General features: G+C 38.1%; 1 protein-coding gene across 6 annotated transcripts in view; it reads left to right on the forward strand.

Moving 5' to 3' along the window:
• UBE3A (ubiquitin protein ligase E3A) overlaps window positions 1-25,189 on the forward strand; it is a 54,985-nt gene that overhangs the window by 18,912 nt on the left and 10,884 nt on the right. For all 6 annotated transcript variants that reach the window (XM_069876243.1, XM_069876269.1, XM_069876254.1 and 3 more), the window contains 3 exons: window positions 2,010-2,054; window positions 11,688-11,998; window positions 15,718-16,973. In XM_069876243.1, coding sequence (XP_069732344.1) covers window positions 2,010-2,054; window positions 11,688-11,998; window positions 15,718-16,973 — 1,612 coding nt within the window. The remainder of the gene's footprint in view (window positions 1-2,009; window positions 2,055-11,687; window positions 11,999-15,717; window positions 16,974-25,189) is intronic.

Here is a 25,189-nt window from a genome sequence, read left to right on the forward strand (position 1 = left end):
GCCTCAAACTTCCAGGCTCTTTGCTATCAGTTTCTAAAGTCCTGGATGGGAATAGAGGAGCTAGCCATTATCGAGATAAACACTTTTCTTTCTACTGCTGCTCAGGTTATATGGCTTCTAGCACTTACTATTCATTTAGGTGAATGACTAGGGAAAAAAGGAAATGCTTTTCTCTCTGCTAAGTGTTCAGTGACTTGTTTTGGTCACTGGAGTTAAGGAAGATGACATTTTGATCCGTTTTACTCTTGAATGCTATTTTGTCAGCAACTATCTCATCAGTCCTGAACTTTCATGAGTAGGGGAAACATAGTTTGGAAAGAATAAATAGAGATCAAATTTTGAGATAGAGCTGTTTTAATCTTGTTTTCCAGTTAAGCAGGTAGTTGCAATTTAAGCATGAATGTAAAGTTAGTTGGATAGTAAGTTCATAATTCTGTCCCTGGTGTCAGCTGAATTTTATAACTTAGTGGAATATAAACAAATAACTTCCTGTATTCTGCGTCATCTGTCGCTGCACAGTATCCAGCTAGCCTAGGAATTTTAAGTTGTCTGCCAGAAATGCTTTCTAGGCAGTGGGTCTGTTCGTGTAGTACAGTTTGGTAATATCCTGAAAGTTGCCAAGATCTGGTATGTCAGTAAAGCAACAAAGATTTTAGTAGAGAATTAGGAGAACAGTCAAGGCTTTAATAGGAGGGACCATAGAGTTAATGAAGCATAGGAAGTAAGGAAATGTTGAAGGCTGTAGTTGGAGGCTTCCAACAGCATTTAGAATAGTATAGATAGTCATATAGCAAGTAGAGACATTGAGAATTTCTGTTCCTATAAACAAAGGTTTTCCCAGTAAAACCATGGCAAAGCCTGCTTAGCTGTGGAAACTGAAGTGCCTTATCAAACTCTGAAACCTACAAAGTGAATCCTGTTTGCAGATTTTTAGCTCACTTCTGAGATAGCTCTTTCATGAAAGACATTTTTATTCACGTAAGCTACAGAATTTCACTATAGTGGCTGTGCTCTATTTCCATTCCTCACATAATACATCTAGCGTGGTAGTTCTGGTCAGCTGTACCAAAATCTGTACCTACGTGAAGGTTGGATAAGGTTCTTTATGGTATGATTTCAAGGCAGCTTAAGGTGATTGAAGTCAGAACTGCTGTGTTTATGCTGCCTTGTCTCCTTGCTCATCCAGCTACAAATTCTCGCCTGGTTACAAACTCACTGGGTAGGGGGAACTCATGAAGGGAAGGAAAAAAAAATAGTCTTTAAAAAAAAAAAATGTTTACTTCTTGAATCAGTGGTGGCGTAAGGAAGAAGATGGAGGAGGCAACCAGCTGTAATTCAGCCTACTTAAGTTAATATGGAACTACACTCCTTAAGTGAGTCTGTAAGTTGAGGGGGTTGGTAATCTGATACAGGTGCTGCTTGTATGTTCAGAAATATCAGTCAACAATACCTAATTCTGAATATGACTGGCTGACCTGTTAGCTGGAAGGAAGAAGCAGATAGCTGCCTTTAATGCTTCTGCTAGGTGAGATTTTTATCCATAAATTCAAGTAGAGCGACATGAAATTTGGTTTGAGATTCTGTTGAGACCTGCTTCTGAGCTGCTGTTTCTTAGAGTCCAACTATGCAGGGAATCTGTTTGTAACAGTTGATAAACTTTGAGTATACGTTTTGGTTACAGAAGTGGTTATGAAGAATTAGCCCAGAACTGGTGTACTATGCAACCTGAATACAGAAGCACTGCCAGCAGAACTCTGCTCTGATGGCTGCTTTTGCGTATGCTGTGGGGAAAAAATGCTGTCCTTCTTAGAGAAATTTGGCTTAATTATATGGTCAAGTTTTGTATTATAAACTGTCTTCTGAAGTTTCGTCAAACAAATTAAACGTGCAAGTGCACGTAAGTTGGTGCTTTTGATGTCATCATCATCATTTTCACCTTTCCGAACTCTTCATACTGTAATGACTTTAAATTATAAACAATGCTCAAGGTTTTGTATCTGTATTTGCAGATCACCAGGAGAACCTCACTCTGAAAACATTGAAGCTAGCCGAATGTAAGTAATTGAGTGGATGTGTTTGATACATCTTTTTTAAAAATGTTTTGAACATTTGTCACAGTTACTCTTGCACCTGCTTAAAAAAACCAAAAAACATAAGCTAAGTAGAACTGTGGGATCACCTTAGAAAATTTCAAGTTAGTAGTTTGCTATGGAAAAATAATTTTAAGCCTCTATAGAAACTGTTCTTTTTTTTTTTCTTTCCCGTCTCCCCCCACCCCAGAGGTGAATGGGTTGAAGGGGAAGTTCAGAGGTTTAATTTAATGTGAACCAGTAGATGGTAGCATAATACAGTGTCAGAAAACTTCAAGCCTATTTCAGATTTGACAGTAGGGGTGTGATTTCAACCTGCTGTTCACTAACATCTTGCATGGGTTTGAAAACACTTAGGCGCTAAGGCACAATACCTGCTAATACACATTGTGGCAGATGGATTGTGGAACTAAGAAAAAAAAAAAGTCTGACTTTATTTTGTCAAACTTACATACTGTTTACTTCTAGAAACAGGAATCTATCATTCTTTCACTAAACAGTACTCATACAGCATTTTGCTCACAGTTATGAACCTTGTTCTGGTCTGTCTTCAGTAGCCTAGAAGCAAGATTGTGATAGGCCAAAATGTTTGTTTTGATTTTAAATTCAAAAGGGTTTTAGGAATGAGAGGACCATTTTTAAAAAAAAAAAGTTATTTGAGACTTTATTTATCGTTGAGTTAGCAAACAAACAAGGGTTGGTTTTTTTATTATTATTGTTTCTTACTTATTCATTCTGCCCTGTTTTAGAACTCTGGTAGGGAAACCACAAACTGTTTTTCTGGCTTATTTTCCAAAATAATAGAGGGAGCATAGTCCAGTGGTTAATGTACTGTTCGAGGCTTCAAAAGACCTGGGTTCATTCCTGTTCTGCCACAAACTTCTCTGACAAAGTATTTCCTCCACACCCTCCCCCCAAAGTGGTCTAGCATTTTACACACTGTGGGCTGGATGCCAGTTTCAGGATGTTTTGCAAGCTAGGGACATAGTGTGAATTGCTCAAGGACTTCTGCTGTAGCTGCTCAACTTGGGAAGGGGTAAAGGTGAGGTAAGCCCCTCCACATTGGACTGCACACCTAACCTTAAAAGTCACGAGAAGGAAACAAGGAGCACTTTTCCTGTGTGTTTTTAGCAATTCATTGTAGTTCAGTCTTTTCTTGTAGTAGGAGGAGCATTTCTCTTGGTATGATAAATTTGATTTTCCCTCTCTCATGCGATCTGTTACAGAAATGCTGTCTAGTTGCTTTCTTCAGAAGGCAGGTTGCTGGGATCCAGACCTGAGAGATGACTGGCTATTGCTATGTGAGCATTTGTTAGACAGGTTGCAGCACAAAACCTCTGCCATACGCTCTTCTCCTGCTCCAGTAGCAGCCCCTGCTGTGTTGTGTTTTATTGTTTCTGCAGCAAGTTGAGTTGTGTTCTTTTGTTTCCCTGACCTATTCAAACAGGAAATCAGACTGTATACTGGCTGTAGTCTTCTTTGGATATTGTCAGTTGGACTGCTGCTTTCTGCACATTTAAGGAGAAGATTTTAGAAAGGAGGATCTTGACTGATTGGGAAGCAAAGACTGTGTAAGGGCCTATGATAAATCAAAAAGAAAAGGCAGTACAACTATTTTTCCTTCTAGCCGTTTGAAAGATTTTTCTGTGTGTTTTATCCTTCTTAAAACTGAACCTGAAAAAGTAATGTACAGTAGCAAGCTTTTCTGTGTGAAAGCTGAGTGGGTTTTTTGTGCAAAATGATGATCAGCTTTGATTGTGTAGGTTTTCAGGTATCTAATATAGATGTAAGTCAGGCTGTAGGGGTTCAAATACTTGAGTAGTACTTATACAGTATTAATGCACAGTATACTTGCAAAACTAAATTTTTTAAAACTGTGTCACAATGTGATGTATACATTACCTATTACAGAGAATTTCTGCAATCCAGCTGCGTAGTTGCTCTTGCCACATAAGGTGGAATGGCAGGCTGGGTAATACAATGTGACCTGAAAGCCTGCTGTGTAGCTAAAACAGTTACTATGTTATTCGCATGCCTGTAATTCATTAGTAGATGCAAGGGCTTACACAAGTGTTTCACTATTTGCACAGTGAATGTTCAAGTTTGTTTGGTTTTTTGCTCTGGTTGGCTGATATAATTGCTTTATTTGTTTCTTTGCATTGCAAAGCTTTATACCAAGAGCATAATCCCATATGTTTCACATGTATGAATTAAAATAAATTAAAGAAATATTGACTCCTTCAGACTTTCAGGCAGCAAATTCTTCCATGGATAAGTCTTGAAATTCTTTTTAAATTACCAAGTTTTTTAATTCTGGCTGTATGTGTGATGAACATCTTAGTGCTCAGAGTTAGGAGTCTTTTTTTCCTTACCATTCATTTCAAGTCCTTGAATTTTAAGGATCAATGTTTTCTCCTGTCTGGTCCTGTCACAGATCTGCATTAATTTTCGGCTTCCTAGTAGTATAACTTTCTTAAAACCTCTTTAGCCCTAAATTACATAGTTTTTAATTGTTTACTTTAACAATAACTTATCAGTTCATCTGTCTCCACTCATTGTATTGTACATTGCCGTTTATCAAGGCCAAGGTTTGCATATTCTGATACAATGGGTTCCTGTGCGTTCATCTCTTTCTGGTTTTGAGGATGAGATGCTTTGTAATTCTGAAACTTCCCTCTCTCTTGAGTTCATTGAACACCCCCATTTAGTGTTGTTACAGTTACGTTTGATATGTAGTCATCTCGCATTGGAGTAGATTTAATTGCTGGCTTTTTTCCCTTGTAAGAGAGGCAAAATAAAAATTCAGCAGCCTCAAAAGATGCCAGAAAAAAAAAGTCACAACCATTGGAAATATATACAGTAACTGTATAAATATTAGTGTTTCATGATGCATACTTTAAGATGATATCCTAGTGCTTTCTAGACACAGAATGCCTTAAATTTCTTTCCTCATAGCTGAAAACACAGGTGGATTCGCATAACGTAACTGCGGGGATATGCTCATCAGGGCCTCTGTATCAAGCCTTGCTACATATAGGTATTTTTGTGGCACTTGCTGCTTATTTTATTGCCGTTTTGGGAAGGAAAAGATCTACATAATATATTTATGTGTACCTGCACCCTTGCTGCTTGTAATATTGTTATCTGTCTAGGATGAATTAAAAAATGTCTTTTCAGAGCCTCTCACTAGGCATCGTTTAGCCAGGCAGTCAGTCCCTTGAGGAAACTTCATCAGTTAATAACACTGCATTGACTCTACTCAAGAATTATTACCTTCTTAAATTTAGCAATTGCTTCAGTTAAATTAAGGGTCTGGTTACCTTTGTTTCCAAGAGCAAAAGTGCAGTAAGATAAGTTGACTGAAATTTATAATTTTTTGAAAGAAAAGGAATTCCAGATTTTGCGCTAGAAAAATATGACTGAATCAGGCCTTTGTTCCCATGGAGCTTGGAAGATGCTGTGAATTTAACAGTTAAAATTAAGCAAAAAGAAAGCTTAAAGACGAGGCATTTTTCTCTGGAACTGTCTTATCCAGGAATGGCAAACTGTTCTTAAACACCCGAGTTTCCAGTTTAAGTCCTATGATCGATGTTATTTACACTTAATTTTTGCACGATTATGGACATCTTTCTTGGACAGTGTCGTGCAGAATGAAGGTATAGTGAAAGAATGCTACCACAGAAACCTAACTTTAAAAAGGTGTTGTGGAGTTTCTAATAACTTGAAAGCAGAGTTGTGTGATTGTCCCTTTCCTGTATTCGGCCTCTTTTCCTCAAGTTGTCCAAAGAGAGCACAGGGTTGATCAGCATTTAGGTCTGTTCTCTGTGGATCAGTCTTACATGTCGCAATGGTCAGTTTTCTTCCAATATCAGTATTTTTGTCTGGAATAGTTTGTTGCTTATATTTTGCCTTCTACTTAAACACTCCAGTGGTCTAGAAGTAGACAATTGGAGGTGATGTCTCCTAGGTGCTTTATGTATCTTTTAAGATCATACTGCAGTGATAGTATTAATCTCCTTGCTTTGGCTGGGCTGCTGATCAGAACGCAGTGTATAAATTGTAAGGGGGTTTTTGTGAAGGCTGTGTTTCTCCATACCTTTTCAGAAGGTACTGATTCTGTAAACGTGAGCATAGTGTTTAGAACAGTCAAGTATGCCTACAGTCATTACCATTTACATATGTTGATTGCTTACAATAGTTACTTAACAATTGTTTCCCCATGGTCAGTTATTTGATAGATTCAGGCCTGTAATGTGAGGGTGGAGGATGAGGATTTGTCCTGAAATCGCTTGGGTTGAAAAGCCAGGGTAAAATTGATGCATTATTTATATCTCATTTTTTTTGGCTAATTGGATGTTGGAGGGATTGCATAGGTGACAGCGCACTCCATGCGTTCTTAAGAAGGACAGATAGGAACCAGGATATGAAACCAGCTGCTCTGTGGAATGACATTCTCTGGAGTCTTGGAGCTAATAACTTGAAGAGGAAAGGGCAGTGATGAAGGATGTGTTTCTAATAGGAGTGCAGCAAGGTAATTTGTCTGTGAGACAAGATTAAGAGATACATGCTGACCGTGTTCTTGACCCCTCTCTCTAGCTGTCTTTCTGCATTGCTCCGTGAAGCCAGGACAACTCTTCTGTTCTCAGGTTCGCCCTTCCTGAGGAAGTGCTGTGCCTGACTGTCAGCACAAGATGTTCCTGGAGGCACAGTGGATTTAGTGTAGGTGGCAGGGAGGGAGGTCCCTCGGATGAAGCCAGTATTTGCAGATGTGCTTTTGCTGGGGTGCCAGTGGCCAAGGCAGGATAGAGGTGTGACAACACTGAGGGCTCAGCTCCAGCTCTGGGTGAAGCCTTTGACAGTTAGGTATGCAGGCCACTTCTAAAGGGTCTGTGCTAGGCAGTTGCTTTTGCTGGAAGCTTGTCTTCTCTAGCACTGCTGTTCTTACTCTAACTAAACAGAAGCAGGAAACCAATGTGCAAAGTCTGAAACTGAAACTTTCACAAAGTAGTATTTAACTTCACAAAGATGTCTGTCCATTACTCACACTTTTAAAAGGTTTTGATCTGCTGGTCATCTTATTTCCAGAGTGTACTATAATTGTTGCCGGTCTCATTATGCTCCTGTCTGTTAAGGCATATTCTGAAAGTTGTCTTGCTATTAGTACTAAAAAGTTGTTCCCTGGGTTGTTTGGGTTTTTTTCCCCTATCCAAAAGACAAGCATAAATTTTCCTCTGGTTTCCATGAACATTAATACTTTTGTTAGTATTTCATGTTAAGAAAGAAAACAGCCTACAAATACTTTGGTACTTCTGAATTCCTAATAGTTTTGTTACAACAGGCCGTTGTATATTTCCACTTACTAAAATTACCATCTTGGAGCAGTGTGAGACTTCTGAGTAGAAATAACATAAAAGTTGTTGTGTTCCAAGGAGAAACTGTTCAGGTTTATGTAATTTCATACTGCTATTTCCAGACAAGTATGAAAACTTCATACGTATTTCTAAAGTGTAGATAAGCTTAAAGCAGAAATGTCCCATTTTTCATATCTTTTTAAATTTCAGGCAAGTTTTGAAATTTGGATAGAAATTCTTTTCTCCAAAGAATTGTTTGCTTCATTTTTGTCTAAAATTACTTAAACATTTAAACATCTGTTTTTTCTCTGTCACAGAAGTTTCCTTTATGTAGCATTTCTCTGTATTTTGTTAAAGATATTTGTGAAGTTCAAATTAGGTGTTGTAACATAGGAACTTCTAAACGTATCTAGAAAGGTAGAGGCTCAATGGTGCACATTTCTAGTGATACTCCACAATTTTAGCAGCATTTTAATTACAAATGCAAAGTGCTTATTATCTGGCTTTTATTAGTAAAAGAACAATTAAAAATTCTGAAGACATTCTTTTCTCTTTAAGTACTACAAAAGTAAGTCGGTGAATACTAAATTTTTTTAAAACAGAAAAATGTGCTTGTGGAATTGTTGGACTTGGGAGAAGGAAGAAGTCTATTTTAGGTACCTCTCCCCCTCACTGAAGTAGCAAGTATTGCTTGAGGAGATTATATAAGGCCTACTGTGTGGGAGGTTACCCTTAAGGCTTAAGGATGCATCTGTGGAATGTTTACAACTGCAACCACACGAGTGCAGTTTCGTACTTGAGCCTGCAACAACAGTGTGAGTCTTTGGAAGCTTATATGAAGGTCAGTCACTGTAGCCTTAGCTACACTAGAAAAGGTGTCTGTGTGCTGAAGTACAGTAAAAAGTAGTCATTGAGTTTATAAGGGACCAGTTACTCTTCTCTAGATCCGTGTAAAGTAATTTAAAGGGAACTGCAGACTTGTGTACACCCTGAGCTAAGAATAGAGAGGGGCTTTGTGTTACCTCTCTTGATGAACCAGTTTCAATGCCTCAGGTTAAGAACTTAAGTTTTCTACATGCTAAATGAGCAGGGTAGAAAGAGATTAAGTTTTCATCTCTGGAGAACAGAGAAGGGACGCTACATTTTTTTTTCTGAGTAGTATAGTAATGTGGGCTGTTTGCATTGGACGGTGACAGTAATCCCTCAAGTACCCCAAAGGCAATGTGGTGTGGAATATCTTACCTTTCTGTAAAATCACGCATTGGCTTATTCAGAACTGCATTCTCTGTAAAGGATGGACCTCAGTAAGGGCAGCTTGTGTGGCAGGCTCAGTAAATTCTGTTTGACCTTGTAAGGTATGTGTCCTCATTTTAAGGCTCCACTTATTTACTTAAATAATTCATCTGAGATCGTGTCAAAAGTCTGAGGAATAGCCGCCAGGGAGAGGTGGGGGGAAATTGTAATACCGATGTGTTCTAGTACTGTTGAACATTGTTTTGTTTGCATCCATAGTTGATTTTTTTAAAATAAATAAATAAAAAATAAAATCCACATTTCATTCAAACCCTTCATCTCTGATAGAATTTCACGGAATTTGAGTCAGTGAGTCTGTGGCCATGGGTCAAAATGAAAATGTTTGTACAAACAGCATTATTGTAGGCTTATCACAGACTGGGAAGTAATTGGAAGTTAAAAATGTAGAAAAAACATACGAAAAAGACCCAAACAAAAACCCCAAAACTTGAGTATCTCAGCAGTTAGAAGAAGTTAGAGACAAGTCTAAGCTTAACTTTTGTCTCCTGACACCTAGCAGACAACCTGATTACAGTGGAGTGCTTAATATGATAAAATGTGTTGTGAATATGCCAGTGTTTATACATTGAAATAACTTGATGCAGATTGGATGTTATGTATGACAGATGTGTGCATGCCTGTTTAAGGCATAATAATGTCTCCAGTTTGAAAATGTTAGCTCTTCCTAGGGAATTGGTCAGCTTCTTACAATACATTTCGTCTGAATAAAAACTCCAGCAGCTTTAGGTATGTATAAATATATACACACTTTCCTAACATTTTTTAAACACTTATAACAGCTGTTTAAAAATAATCCATATAACATTTGTAGGTATACTATTCAGAAAATATGTAACTTACGGCAAAAAAACTTGATGTACATGTAGACTGATAGAGAAATAAAATGGAAGGAAAGTGTGATGAAGATGAATAAAGTTAAATGTGATAGTGTGTATATGAAGTAAACACTGTTTTGTATGCACTGTGGAAAATGTGGTCAGTGAGAGACGGGGGAAAGGTCAAGGTAACAGTAAAATTCAACTTGAGTAGGAAAGAGCTTTCATGAGGGCATGAAGATAATGCATAGGAGAGATGCAAGGAGGAGTAAATGAGGAGCAGTTGGCAAGACAGGTGGCCGTAGCTCAGGTGTAACAGTTCAGTATTAAGAAAGAGACTTTCACATGATATATTTATCTGATTACAAATGACAATATTTCACACTCTAAATCTGAAGGTCTGGAATAATTGAAAGTCAAGAATGATCAAAGCATAAAATGTTAGCATTCAGAAACAGATGTCTGTGAAATTGTATACTAGTCTAAGATATATTAAAAATGTCTGAGTTTCAAGATGTTTAAAAGCCTCTATACGAAAAGCTGAAGTATGAATGATCAAAAAAGTTTATATGTAAATGGGGAGAGGCAAGTTTTCTTAAGTCCACAAATAAACATTGGAGAGGCTAGAAGTCTTTCCATGGGTCAGAATACAGCTGTTCCCTGTTTATACAGTAGTGATTTTGATGGTATTGCTAGTACTGCTTTTTTTTTTTTTTTTAATGGTCTTCCACCTCCGTCTCGAGGTGCCAGGGAAACCTTTTTCTTCAGTCTTGTCTTGGAACTGGGACATTCGGCAGGTCAGGTAGACATTGAGGCAAATGTTTGCTTTGTAAGAAATATTTTCTTCTCTAGAATCTTTACAGGCGGAAGGGAAGGAGCAAAAGTGTTATTGCCAAATAATGTACACCTCAGTAATTTTTTTCAGAACTTGAGGACATTTTTCCTTCTGAAGCAGCTGCATTGAAACTCTGATAATTAACCAGCTAGGTGCAGCAAGTGCGAAGTGGTACCAGTGGGTCTAGAACTTCAGTTCTCAAGCACTTGTTCTGTGCAAAGTCTGTGTGTGCATCTGAAAAGGCAACTTTAAGTCAGTATCACAGTTTCTGATGAATATCTTGCTTCCCATGACCTAATCTTTATAGCACTATATCTCTAAAGTTAGGTGAAACACCTGCATGTTACACCTGACCAAAGTGTTTGAAATGTTGTGTAGTTTACATTTTTCATTAATAACTCGTTTTCTTAAATGAAGGGAAGGTTTGGGGATTTCTTTCCAAAATGTGATGAAATATGGTGCTCTTTGTGCTACATGCAGCTTCTGTCCCAGTTACCTGCAGCTTTTCAGTGATTTCTTTACCATTTGCATGTTTCTGTAAAAGTCTGACTTCATTAATTGGCCAGTTAAATTTTCTTGTGTATGTATATATAGTACTGAGCCATATACCTTATTAAGCTAAGGAGAGAGAGATTGAACCTTGAGCTCATCATTAATCATGATTTTGTCATCTGTATAATTAACCAAGGAATGGTTTTCCTGTGGGTTTAATAGACTAGATACCAGATAAATTAATCATCTGGAATCCTGTTTGTTTTTTTTTAAATGGTTTAAATTTTTGAAGGATTTATTTCCTGTTGATAGTATTACTAAATAAATGCCCGCATCATTTTTATTTCATGCCTTTTCCCTCTGTAAGTGGCAACCATACCTCAGTACTATACATCAGATCTCATCACCTGTACGAGATCCAATTCTGTTTCATTTGCAGCCTTGCTTTGCATCTAAATTGCTCTTTTTTTTTCAGTGACAACTGAGATTGTTCAGAACTGAACAAGATTGTGTCCACTATAACACTAGAATGTAAAGCTGGAAACTGTACATAAACAGGAATTGCCTTTCATGTACATAACATCCACAAATCAAATTATGTGTTTAATATGTTTGCATCTGTAAAGATGAGAATCCCACATTTAAAAAAATCTCCTGATGTGTCCTCTCTGATACAGAAATCTTGTGTTTCAGTGCCTGACTAATCTCTGCCTTGCTGATGCCTTTGAATGAGCTTTGTATGTGAAAGCTGTACTAATCCTTGTACTTACTGTTTGAATGTTTGCTACAGGAAGCGAGCAGCTGCAAAGCATCTAATAGAGCGCTACTACCACCAGTTAACTGAGGGCTGTGGAAATGAAGCCTGCACGAATGAATTTTGTGCTTCCTGTCCAACTTTTCTCCGTATGGATAACAATGCAGCAGCCATTAAGGCCCTCGAGCTTTATAAGATTAATGCAAAACTCTGTGATCCTCATCCCTCCAAGAAAGGAACGAGCTCAGCTTACCTAGAAAACAATTCCAAAGGTGCCCATAACAATTCCTGCACTGACAGAAAAATGAACAAGAAGGAAATGCAAGGCCCAAGAGATGATTTTAAAGGTAAGATGTTATTTTAGAATTTTACTGAAATAAAACGCATTTAATATGCATGAGTATAACCATACAGAATTCACTGTGGTGGTATTCTGCTGACTTCTTCAGTAAAATACAATATTTGGCAGTAAAATATTTCACTATGGATTTTGAAAAAATTACTGGAATAATGCGGAACACTGATTCAAATCTGTATCTTTTAACCTCTGTTAAAATCTGTGTTGCCTTCTGTGATTACTGTATTTGCAAATACGGACAGGATTTTCTTTTAAGTGCTGTTGTATGACTGCTCTAGTTTTGCTAGTTTCATAGTTCTCCTGTAGTTAATGAGTTATAAAAGTTACACTTTAACCAATGCCAGGTTCTGTGTTAAGAAACTTAATAGATGAACAAAAATAATACTGTGGATGATAGGCAATATACGTACCAAGCTAAAAAAAGCTTAACCAGAGTGATCTCTAAGCCATCATATGAAAATGAAATACTGTTCCATGTCTTTTCTGATTTCTATTTAGCTTTTCAAACTGCGTGGAATAGTGAATATGTACTATAAGAATAATTTTAGTTGTCAGAAACCTGTCATGCAAACAGAAGTCATAAGCTAAATGAAATTAAAACCATTAACCTCTGAGTAGGCCTTTTTAAGTATCATTGCAGTAAGTGGTATAAACACAGAGGTTCAGTTTCATTAGTTTTAGCTAAAGAAGGTGAAACTGTTTACAGCAAAGAAGTAAGGCCTACAGAATCAGCAATAAAACATAGCACTGTGTTAAAAGGAACCAAAGATGCTCCAGTCAATAGCTGTGTCAGTTTGTTGTTTATCTAATGCAATAATTATTTATGATCTACGTAAGCAAAGCGGGAGACAGTAGGGAGGGGAGCCAGCGTGGTTTTAGGAGGGCAAGAAGGCCCGGTATGAGGTTGGTTTTATGATTCATCTCTTAGTTTTGTGTATTTTTAATGGAGGTGTGCATACGTATGATTTTCTTCCTTCTCCGCAGTCCTGTTGTCCTCTCTCCCCAAGACAGATACCTAAGTCGTCTCCACCTATTTCCTTACAGTCTGGAAAGCAGTGACTCTTTCTGTCTTTGACTTCATATATTGCAGCATCACAAGTATTGACCTGTCTTGTGTAGCTATATGGACAGAGAGCATTAATGAGTCCTTAAAGTCCATCTGAGACTCTTAGTTACCTTTGATATTGCGTGATGTCAAAGGTCTAGCACTCTGAAATATTTTAAGATCTGTCTGCAGCAACAGTTACTGCGAAAACTGCAGTTTAAGAAAGCCAAGGACAAGGATGTGCGGCTTGCTTCGATGCTTGACATAGGATTTAAAGTTCTAAATAAATTGAAATAAATGCCCTTTAGAATGAATAAATTTATTTTTCTGTAGTGCAAAGCCCTAAGACTGTTACCCTTGGGGGAAAAATGAATCTGGTACTATTGTCAGCATCTCAATAATATCCTAGGTGGCAGTCCAGAAGGAGGAAGGAAACGGGGAAATTGCAGATATGTAAAAAGCATGGATTACAAACTCAGCCCTATAGAGAGAGCCATTTCAAAATCAATGTTATAATTTCCTGGGAAGCTATTTTCAAGTTCGATCACCAAAACATTAAACTGGGGACAGAGAAGGTCAGTGAACAGGCAGTGAGCACACAATCATAGCAAAGGTTCTGCAAGGTATAATGAAAATATAGTTAATAAATTTGCTACTTTGGGAGTGTTTTGTCTAGGAAATACGTTTCCTATATAGGGAAATAAATAGATCACATGCAGTCTTTTTTTACAGTCAAGGATCACTCTTAAAGCTTGACTTCGTGTACAGATTTGTCATGGATTGTTACTGATAAAAGGAGGTCTGAGAAGAGATGCCGGGTAGTTAGTTGTAATAGAAAGGATGAGAGAAGGCAGGTAAAAGCTCACGTACTTAGACACAAGTCAGCTAAAACTGACTTGAGTTAGAAGAAAGGTTCACTTACATTTGTTTTTCTCCAGCTATTCTAACTGCTGTAAAGTAAAAATGGGGCAGACCCGCAAATACTAAAACCTGGAAATACCTGTTTTAAATATGGAAATCTGAAATGTGTTACATAGTTGAATTGTTTACTTTGCTGATGATTTTTATGCTATAAATAACCTCTGTAATCCAGAGTTGGTGAATTTGAGGCTCTGGTCCTCATTTTGATGAGTTATGGCATGGAACGGCATCTGCATCAGCAGTTTAATTTCTTTTAGGTGAATTTGCTTCTTAAGCATGTACTGCAACAGATAAAAATAAGAGATGTTGCACTAAGCTTGAATCCTTTAGTGATATTTTCAGTTTTGTTGTTCTTGACAGGACATTTTAGTTCTGAAGCTTTTTCACCATCTTCAGATTGGTTGGAACTCCCATCTCAGAAGAGTGACATAAGCTTAATTTTTCCTGTGTTGTATGTGCCCTGAGAATGACTTGAGGCTCTCAGAAACTCAATAGATTGTCTGTCTTTGCATCATTTAGTTGTATTTTTAATTTAATGACTACCTGTAATGGATGTTAGTGTAGGCAATCACATTTTAAAATACTGCAACATAAAACTCACTATTAAAATGATACACTTCTTTCTGCAGAGGTGATTGTTCTAGCATGGCTGGTGACTATAGTGCTGTGATGTGAGGTTTTTAGATCTCCAGAAATGCTATTTAACAGATCCGGTTTTAATTGTAAATTCTCTGTCAGTTTAGAAGAGCCTGCTTAAGCTAGAACATTGGTTCAGAATAATCCTACTCTGAATCATCACTTCATGTGAAAGTATCTGTGGGTTATGTTTGGGAAGTAGTATAGAAAGCTATAAATATTGTTTTCTCTTTCTTTCCTAAAAAGAAAGGAAGATTTCAAATAACAAATGGACCACCAAAAGACTTATTTCATATGCAGGTTTTCTGGGGGGAGAGGGAAGAAACTGATATTTGGAGCCCACGCAGATGATGTGTATAAACCATCTTGTTCATCTGAAGAGCATGTTGATGAGTATACTCAAGTAGTTTATCTCAGCAAGGTATTAATGTACAAAGAAGGAACCCACGTGCCCAACTGTGTGTATAATTTAGAAGGCAGCATAAACTTCTGAGCATGTATTGTGGTGTTTGGGGGTAATTTTCAGGTGTTGGTTTAATATAAAAACAGAGGCAGAAAGCATTAAAAGCAGAACTAGAAAATCTTATATTCCTGTTAATATACAAAAAAAATTATCAAATCTTCAGATCTGTTTTTAAGGGAGAAATTGTATGAAGTCCATACGCATGTGCTAAGTTTGAAGAAAGAGGGGGGGATAAAGATTAGTTTGTATAGTTTAATGATTTGCTCATTAACTGTGCAGATTTACAGGAAGACTGTATGGTCAGAGTCTTATTCATAGTCTTTTAAACATCTTACTGATTGATTAAGTTGCTCTTGTTTAGATGGTGCAATACTACCAAATGTGCTTGATTGGCTTCAAAAGAGTTTTACCTTTGAGTGTGTTCTCTGTTCAGCATCCATAAGTAAAATATTTTATTAAATCAGTCAACAAAATCATGTTTCCTCATGTTGATGAAATTATAAAGTATCTGTCTTGAATTTATCTGGCACTGACACTGGTTTTTTTCAATGTTAATGATCTGATGAACAGATTTCTTGAGAAAATCAGAAGTCTTTTATCTTTTTAATTTATGTCTTGATAAAATTAATATTTTATCTTATAGATGTGACTTTTCTAACGGAAGACAAGATATATGAAATTCTTGAACTATGTCGAGAGAAAGAGGATTATTCCCCACTAATCCGGGTGATTGGGAGAGTGTTTTCTAGTGCTGAAGCACTGGTACAGAGTTTCCGGAAAGCCAAGCAGCACACCAAGGAGGAGCTCAAGTCTCTTCAAGGAAAGGATGAAGACAAAGATGAAGATGAAAAGGAAAAAGCTGCCTGTTCAGCTGCTGCTATGGAAGAAGATTCAGGTGCATCATCGTCTTCGTCATCAAGAATAGGTGATAACACACAAGGAGATAACAACCTCCAAAAGCTAGGCCCAGATGAAGTGTCTGTAGATATTGAAGCAGTCAGACGGGTCTATGATAGATTACTTTCTAATGAAAAAATAGAAACTGCCTTTTTAAATGCACTTGTGTACTTGTCACCCAATGTGGAATGTGACTTGACTTACCATAATGTGTATTCTCGGGATCCTAACTATCTGAATTTGTTTATTATCGTTATGGAGAATGGCAATCTTCATAGCCCAGAATATCTGGAAATGGCTTTACCATTGTTTTGCAAAGCAATGAGCAAACTGCCCCTTGCAGCTCAAGCAAAACTAGTCAGATTGTGGTCTAAGTACAGAGCAGACCAAATTCGGAGAATGATGGAAACATTTCAGCAGCTTATTACTTACAAAGTTATAAGCAATGAGTTCAATAGTCGTAACCTAGTGAATGATGATGATGCTGTTGTTGCTGCTTCAAAGTGCTTGAAAATGGTTTACTATGCAAATGTAGTAGGAGGGGATGTGGATACAGATCATAATGAAGAGGAAGATGAAGAACCCATCCCAGAATCAAGTGAATTAACTCTTCAAGAGCTATTGGGTGAGGAAAGAAGAAATAAAAAAGGTCCTCGAGTGGACCCACTGGAAACTGAACTTGGTGTTAAAACTATAGATTGCAGAAAACCACTTATCCCTTTTGAAGAATTTATTAATGAACCACTGAATGATGTTCTAGAAATGGACAAAGACTACACTTTCTTCAAAGTAGAAACAGAAAATAAATTCTCTTTTATGACCTGTCCCTTCATATTGAATGCTGTTACCAAGAATCTGGGATTGTATTATGACAATAGAATCCGGATGTACAGTGAAAGACGCATTACTGTGCTCTACAGCTTAGTTCAAGGACAGCAGCTCAACCCGTATTTGCGACTTAAAGTGAGACGTGATCACATCATAGATGATGCACTCGTCCGGGTAAGTCATGTAGCAACATGGAGCTTAGGTTTGGCTCTGACTAGTGTGAGCTACGTGGACTTTGACTAACTGAAAAGGACTGAGTTTGAGTGCAATGTGCTATGTACTATATTTCCTCTAGAAGAAACTCAAAATAACTTTACCATATTAAGTTTGAATTAGAAGTGTGCAGTTGAAGGTTTCTGTGTTCAGCAGAACCACTTCTACTCAGAGTGGTTGCAGCTTTGATGTTCTAAAGTGTCAAATAGTTCTTATTCCCCATTAACAGATTCTGCACTGATACAGCTTTTAATGATGAGAGTGATACTTTGTCCTCTGGACTGTCTTGGATCATCTTCTAATAGTAGGGTTTTTCAAGTGGAAGTTGGAATTGAAGCCTTCAGTTGTGTACTTTTTTCTTGTGGGCTGCTGAACTTCTAGATATAAAGTATGTGGAATGACTGCTAATAAGTAGAACCTCTCGCTTCTCTAAGCGTTGTTGCAATTTGGTGCAAAAACTGGTATGACCAAGAACAGAGAAGTAAGACCTGCTAGTACCCAAGAACTGTAAGAACAGCGTGTTTCTGGATATGCTGGGTTCTTAAAGTAAAACTTAAAACAATTTCTTCACGCATTTTTGGAAGATGGGAGTTATACAAGATACAAGCTATAAAGAATATGTGACAGTAAATTATTTTCATGTCTATGTCCATTAATTTTAGGACTCTTCTTCCCTTTATTTTTTCCTTAAAGCTGTTATTTTTCAGAAGTTCATTAATTTCTATGTTCTGTTATAAAAGTGCAACATTTGCAAAATTTTACATTTAACCATGGCTTTAAAGTCTGTTGCTGAAGACCCAGGAAGGTATTTGGAGAGACCCTGGGGAAAATACACCTTTGCCTCTCAACCCGGCTGTTATTTCTTGTTAAATTTGACTTCTTTAACTGCCACTGAAGGTCAAATGCAAGAGCCCTAAATGATTCCGTGCTTTCTTCTGTGTGTACCTCTGAATTTCCAGATGATTTAGCTGCTTCATGGGAATTGCTGATACTATGACTTATCAGGGAAAACCTTTGTCTCCAGTACCAGTAGGAAAATTAAAATGGCAGTGCAGAAATGGCTTCTGTCTGTAAGCCTAATTATTATACTAGGCAAATGAGAAATACACTATTCTAAGATTAAGCACTACTGTATACCAGTTTCCTAATTTAAGAATACTCTTTTTAATTTCACTACCAGTCAGACTTAGTTCTATCCAGTTATGTTTTGTCACATTATTGTATGAGAGTTTGTTTGCATTTTCAAAGCTCTGTTCAGCCTTGGGGTACATAAATACTGGGAAAAGGGAGAGACAATGCTATCTCATTAGGAGAGCATGAGCTAAAAAGAGGATAAGAACTAGCTTTAGGGAGGTGTTCATTTTAATGTCAGTTCCAGCAGAAAGGAATCTTAGACTCATAGAATGATTTGGGTTAGAAGGGACCTTGAAGATCATCCAGTTCAGCACGCCTGCCATGGGCAGGGACACCTTCCACTGGATCAGGTTGCTCAAAGTTTCATCCAGCCTGGCCTTGAACACCTTCAGGGATGGGGTTTCCACAACATCTCTGGGCAACCTATGGCAGTGCCTTACCACCCTCACAGGAAAAAAATAAAAATCTTCTTAATACTGTATCTAAATCTCCTCTATTTCAGCTTAAAACCATTCCCCCTCATTCTATCCCTGCAGTCCCTGACACAGAGCCCCTCCCTACCTTTCCTGTAGGCGCTGTTTAAGTACTGGAAGGCTGCTATGAGGTTTCCTTGGAGCCTTCTCTTCTTTAGGCTGAATGAGCACAACTCTCTCAGCCTGTCCTGGTATGGCAGGTGCTCCAGCCCTCTGATCATCTTCATGCAAAAACACAAAGCAAATCTTCCTCATACTTGTGATGGGAAGGAAAAGTTGTAAGTATGAGAAAAGGTATCCTTCCACATGTTTCTCCTTGTGGAAGGAAATTGAAATCTGTGAGAACAAAAAATGTGTTTGGTGTTGCTTAGAAAGCTCACAGACAGCTGCAGTGATGTAGGTACTGTGTTACAGCAGGGCTGCAGCCGTCAGCGCTGTGGGTACTCTTGGTCTGTTGGAAATTTAGGTAGTTTAAATCTTATTAAACTCAAACATGCTAATTCGAACTGTGATGCACTTGTAGCAGCCCTTGCACAGCCTAGCAGTCTATGAGTACATGCATGGGCAGTTACCATGGATCATCTTGTGGCTGTTAACTTAAGCTGTCAGAATGTGCTAAATTATAGTGATCTGACTCTGTCAAAGCTTCAAGGAGAGTAAGAATTTTAAACTGTTTATTCTGGGACAGAAAATAAAGGAAGAAAATAAAAAATTTCTATTTAAAAAAAAGTAAATAATGAAATTATAGAAGTAAATAATAAAACCTAAAGGGTTGGACCAGATGATCCTTGAGGTTCCTTCCAACCTGACATTCTATGATTCAGTCTGAGCTGAACTGTAGTGTTAGTCACTGAGAGCAAGCACAGCCCAGGCATTTCTCCAAAGCAGAAAATATATTCAATAAAATGGGGAAGAATGAAGAATTGCCATCCTAGCTGGAGGACGGGAGCTCTATGTGCCACTTCAAAAAGATACAACAAAGTATCTCTTTTGAGACAATGAGAAAATAGTGTTGGTAAATATGTAGTGAGTACAGAAGTCATCTTTTAATCATTGATATGTTTTAACTGATGATATGAAGTATCAGTATTCAAGGAGGAGATTTTAAATATTCCTGAGGAAGTGTTAGAAGTTAAGAAGGATCAAATAAAATAACACAATGTCTCTTGTTTACTGTAGTTTACCTATGTCTCTCTCTTCATTTGTTTCTTATTTTTATATCAGAAAGGGTGCAGCAGGAATGCATTGGGAAAATTCAGTCTCTTCAGAGAGATTGTAAAGTCCTTTTAGTGGTAAAAAGGATGACTGAGCATAAAAGATGGCTTGGAGAATTTGAATGTAAGGTACTGTTTTTCTGAATTGGTAGCACCCTATCGTATCAGGAAGCAGGCTTACCATAAGGAAAGGTATATTTTTTTCAACACAATGTGCCTTAAAATTAGGAATATTGTTGCCCAGAACTCGTGGCTCGTCATGTAAGAGAGATCTGTCAAAAGCTAACAGATATTGCAGGCATTTTAGTGAGACCCATGCACAAATCTCAGGATGTCTGTAAGCAGCAAGTCTGCTATTAGCTAGAGAAGTATCATAGGGAAAATAGTGTTCCACACTGTCATCTTGCACTTTCTTCTGTGGGTGCCTGTTCTCTGTAGGAATTGCACTCTCTTAGAATCATAGAATAACCAGGTTGGAAGAGACCCACCAGATCATCAAGTCCAACCATTCCTATCAAACACTAAACCATGCCCCTTAGCACCTCATCCACCCGTGCCTTAAACACCTCCAGGGAAGGTGACTCAACCACCTCCCTGGGCAGCCTCTGCCAGTGCCCAATGACCCTTTCGTGAAGAATTTTTTCCTGATGTCCAGCCTAAATCTCCCCTGGTGGAGCTTGAGGCCATTTCCTCTTGTCCTGTCCCCTGTCACTTGGGAGAAGAGGCCAGCACCCTCCTCTCTACAACCTCCTTTCAGGTAGTTGTAGAGAGCAATGAGGTCTCCCCTCAGCCTCCTCTTCTCCAGGCTAAACAACCCCAGCTCTCTCAGCTGCTCCTCATAAGGCCTGTTCTCCAGCCCCCTCACCAGCTTTGTTGCTCTTCTCTGGACTTGCTCCAGAGCCTCAACACCCTTCTTGTGGTGAGGGGCCCAGAACTGAACACAGGATTCGAGGAGCGGTCTCACCAGTGCCGAGTACAGAGGGAGGATAACCTCCCTGGACCTGCTGGTCACGCCGTTTCTGATACAAGCCAAGATGCCATTGGCCTTCTTGGCCACCTGGGCACACTGCTGGCTCATGTTCAGTCACTGTCAACCAACACCCCCAGATCCCTCTCCTCCAGGCAGCTTTCCAGACAGACTTCTCCTAGTCTGTAGCACTGCATAGGGTGGTTGTGCCCCAAGTGCAGGAGACCTCTTATTACAGAGGTACCTGTTGTAACATCTTGTGAAGTAATTCCCCCCTCCTTGTAAATTGGACAGTTTGTTTCCACTTCCTAATTGGCCTGTAACAGATCTGGATTAACATCTTTGTTCTTATGTCCTAATCCTTGAAGGGGTTTGCTCTTTCTCTCATTGTTGTCAAAGTTTGAACTGCGTTTCAAAGATAGGTTTGATGCTGTCAGTGCTGCTACAGAAACTCATGGTACTTAAGCGAAAACTACAATGTGTGAGTTGCTTCAGTGATGATTGCAGTTTTGAGTGCAGTACTTTGGAAGGTCTCATGAAAACTATTGAAAAATCTTGCCATGGTACTAATCTTCAGTATAAAAGTGTATTATTAGATCCGTTTAGTGACAAAATTTTTCCAAACATGCTTAAATTATAGGTAAGTAATTATGGTTTCCTATATCTTTACCCTTGCATTGCACTTTTTACTCCTGGGGTTTGAATGCTAGCAGACTTCTTTGAATTGTAAGTAATTACATACTCATGTTACTAGACCTGTGTCTTTACAGCACCACCACTGTCAATTTTTTTGTCTATATGTTGAATAACTGATAATTTCATGATAAAAGAATTTTCAGGAGTACTGATTAAAATTAGGATGAGATTTTCTTATTCATATGAAGGCCAGCTGTGTCCTAGGCTACATCAAAAGAAGCGTTGCCAGATGGTTGAGTGAGGTCATTCTGCCCCTCTGCTCTGATAAGACCACACCTGGAATTCTGCGTCCAGCTCTGGAGCCTTCAACACAGGAAGGACATGGACCTGTTGAAGCAGGTCCAGAGTAGGGCCACCAAAATGATCAAAGGCCTAGAACACCTGCCCTGTGAAGAGAGGCCGAGAGAGTTGGGGTTATTCAGCTTGGAGAAGAGAAGACTCTGAGGAGACCTTATTACAGCCTTCTAGTACTTAAGGGAGACCTATAGGAAAGATGGGGAAATGCTTCTTAGCAGGGCCTGTAGCAGTAGGACAAGGAGTAATGGTTTTAAACTAAAAGAGGAAAGGTTTAGACTAGAGAGTAGGAAGCCAGTTTTTTCACTGAGGGTAGTGAAACACTGGAACAGTTTGGCCGTGGAGGTGGTAGGTGCCCTGTCCATAGAAACATTCAAGTTTAGGTTGGGTAGGGCTCTGAGCAACCTGATCTAGATTAAGGTGTCCCTGCTCACTGCAGGGGAGTAGCACTTGATGACCTTTATGGTCCCTTCCAACCCAAACCATTCTATGATTCTGTATTCCTTATTAATATTGGATAATTTTTCAAGCAAAATATGTTGATCAGCCTGTGTAATTTTTTCTTGAAAATTGACTAAGTACAGGTCTTTCTCTGCTAATTAGTTGAGCTAATTAAGTGATCACCAAGCTCGTTTTATCTTACCAATATTTAAACTTTTAAAATTCATTGTGTTCATGTGCTCAGTTCTTGGGCTTCATTAGTACCAATATGAGCAATGGTAAGTGGTTGGTTTTTTTATTGTTGTTTTAATTACCATAGGATTTTTTTCTTCTGTTGAGGATTTGAAGCAATACCTTTTTTGAATACCTTTGAAGCAATAAATTGTTTAAAGGCAGTTACTGTGAGAATTACAGTTTGCCTTGGAACAAATATATCTAAGCAGAAATTTTATTTGTACGTGCATCACTATTGCTTGTACGAAAGTTACATCAGGAACTTATTTTACTTTTTTATTGAAATGGACTTAATGAAACATGCTTTTTTATGTACTTACTGAATGCTTATTTATATGCATGTTAGTCTGAAAAGTCAGTGGAGAGGTGAGGTTGCAAATAGCAAAATGCTAGGTCTCATTGTTCTTAAGGAACCCTTACATTTGGGAGTTGGTAGCTGAGTTTGCAGTTCTTGAAAGGAGTAAACATGCTTTTCTGTGTCTAACAGGTTTCTTTTGAGATATTAGCCTGCTGAGTCATGTTAACTGAATGTGGTAGTAGTGAAAGGAAGTTTGTCCTTAAATCCCCTCTTCAGCCTTTTCATTCCCTAACAGCTATTTCTTTCATCCCCTTCCTCAGAGTTTACTGGTTTGTTTGGGGTTTTTTTTCCCAGATTGTATGTGAATTTATTCTCAGGTAACAGTAACTTACAGGGTGTGAGTTATGACACACGAGTTCTGCAAGGGAAAATGTGGATTTCTTCAGCAGAGTCTGACTGATGCTTGCAAATTAGAAACTTACTTTTGACAAATTTCACATGGAATGTATACAGCTGGTGGGCAGCAAGCCTCTCCTGCTTGTAAATGACTGCTAAATATATTGATGAGCAAAAGCTCTTAATGTGACAACTGAAGCCGGTAGGCTGATTCTCTTACAGTATATTAGCAGCAAAGTATTCCAGGAGCTTTGAGGTTCTCCTATACTAAGTCAATGTTTGTATACAATTGAAAATCTCAGCACTGGTGTGTTTGTACACACAACCAATTGTGTGTAGAATATGTCTGACTGCCTGTGGTGATGTATACATGGACTGTAAAGTGCAGCTTGGAAGGATGCTTCTTAGTTAGTTTAGTATTTCATGTGCAGTATTGCAGAAAATGTAGTGACCAATTTTTGTAATGATGTGTCACTGGTACTTTGAAACTTAAATTACTTGTATTTGTGTCACTTTTGCCTTCCAGCATGGAAAGTATAGCTGCCACTGCCCTAAAGAGAACTTCTATGTTACGTTGCTAGAACTTGAGGGTTTTTTTGATAAGTTTTAATGGAATAGAGATTATTGCAGTTAGTATCAGTTTTAAGCAGGTAACCAAACTCTGGTGTTATGTTAAGCTTCTAGATGTTGTCATATTTCTGTCATTCAATGGAAGATTCTTGTATTTCAGGAAAGCACAGTGGTGTTCTATAAACAAAGTATATCATACAATCTGTTATGCTGTGGCACAATACCATGTTTCAGCCAACAAAATATATTCTTTATAAAGTCACTTCTCAGTTTTCAGCTTTTCAGTTCGCAGATACTCAATTTTTGATGCTACTGGTTCAGACAGTGCTACACACATGCTTTCTGGGAAGTCCCTCGAAAATGTAGTGATGACTTCATTTGCTTGGCCTGTTAAACCATCGTAACAGAAAGCATAATTTCTGTATAAAATGTTGGGAGTTCACATTGGGTTTATCTAGCAGCATCTGTGTTGACACAACTGAGATAGCTCTGATTATTTAAAGAAAAATGAAACCCAAACAACTTTAAACTGAAGTTCATGCTGCTTTACTGTAGAAAAACTCCTGCAGTTCTGCTAAAATTTGATGCCTTTCTACTATCACAACTAATGCTGCTTTCCCTGCGTTCCAGTTTTTCTTGTGAAGCGTCACTGTGGAGAGATATGGATGTTGAAAGGAGCAGCTCAACCTTCAGTTGAGCAGCTTAGCAACATTGTCCTGGTTATAGAAGCTACTTGAAGGAATGTCAGAATTTGACTCAAAATACTGACCAGCTAGTATTGCTCAACTAAGAGTGCTTCCTTCCCCTTTTTAATGCTGCTTTTCTTTTTCATGTGCCACTGCAGCATAGTTTTCAGCCAAAAAAATAATTTTGATATAGTTCTTTTAATTGCTTTATATGTATAAATGTGGTCACTCTCCCTAATACGAGTGTATTTCTATGACACAAAAGAGTGTTTATGGTACAACAAAGGGTTGCTGTCCCAAAAGAAGTGCTGGGGCAATACTTACTTTCTCAGAACTCATCAAAATTCATAAAATTTGCAAAATAGTAAATTGCTGGTGGTAAATATTACACAGGTTATATAACCTGCACTTAAGGTCTTAAATGCAAGCTACTTCTCTGTTTTTTTAAAAAAATCTCAGTTGTATTTGGACATCTCAATCTGCTAATCTGAATTAGCCTGCTCTTATTTTTGGGATCTTCATGGCCTACCTTCATTTTTTAAACAGAGCTTTATATGCTATGGAGTTACTCTCGAGCATTGGAAGAGGCTGCCCATGGAAGTGGTGGAGTCACCAGCCCTGAAGGTGTTCGAAAAGCATATAGACGTGGCACTTTGGGAGTTAGTTTAATAGGCACAGTAGTGTTGGGCTGATGGTTGGACTTGATGATCTTAGAGGTCTTTTCCAACCTTAATGATTCTATGATTCTTTCTCTTCTTGATTGTAGTTTTTAAT

This window comes from Phaenicophaeus curvirostris, chromosome 1, assembly GCF_032191515.1.
Source record: "Phaenicophaeus curvirostris isolate KB17595 chromosome 1, BPBGC_Pcur_1.0, whole genome shotgun sequence".
In the NCBI taxonomy this organism is placed as follows: domain Eukaryota; kingdom Metazoa; phylum Chordata; class Aves; order Cuculiformes; family Cuculidae; genus Phaenicophaeus; species Phaenicophaeus curvirostris.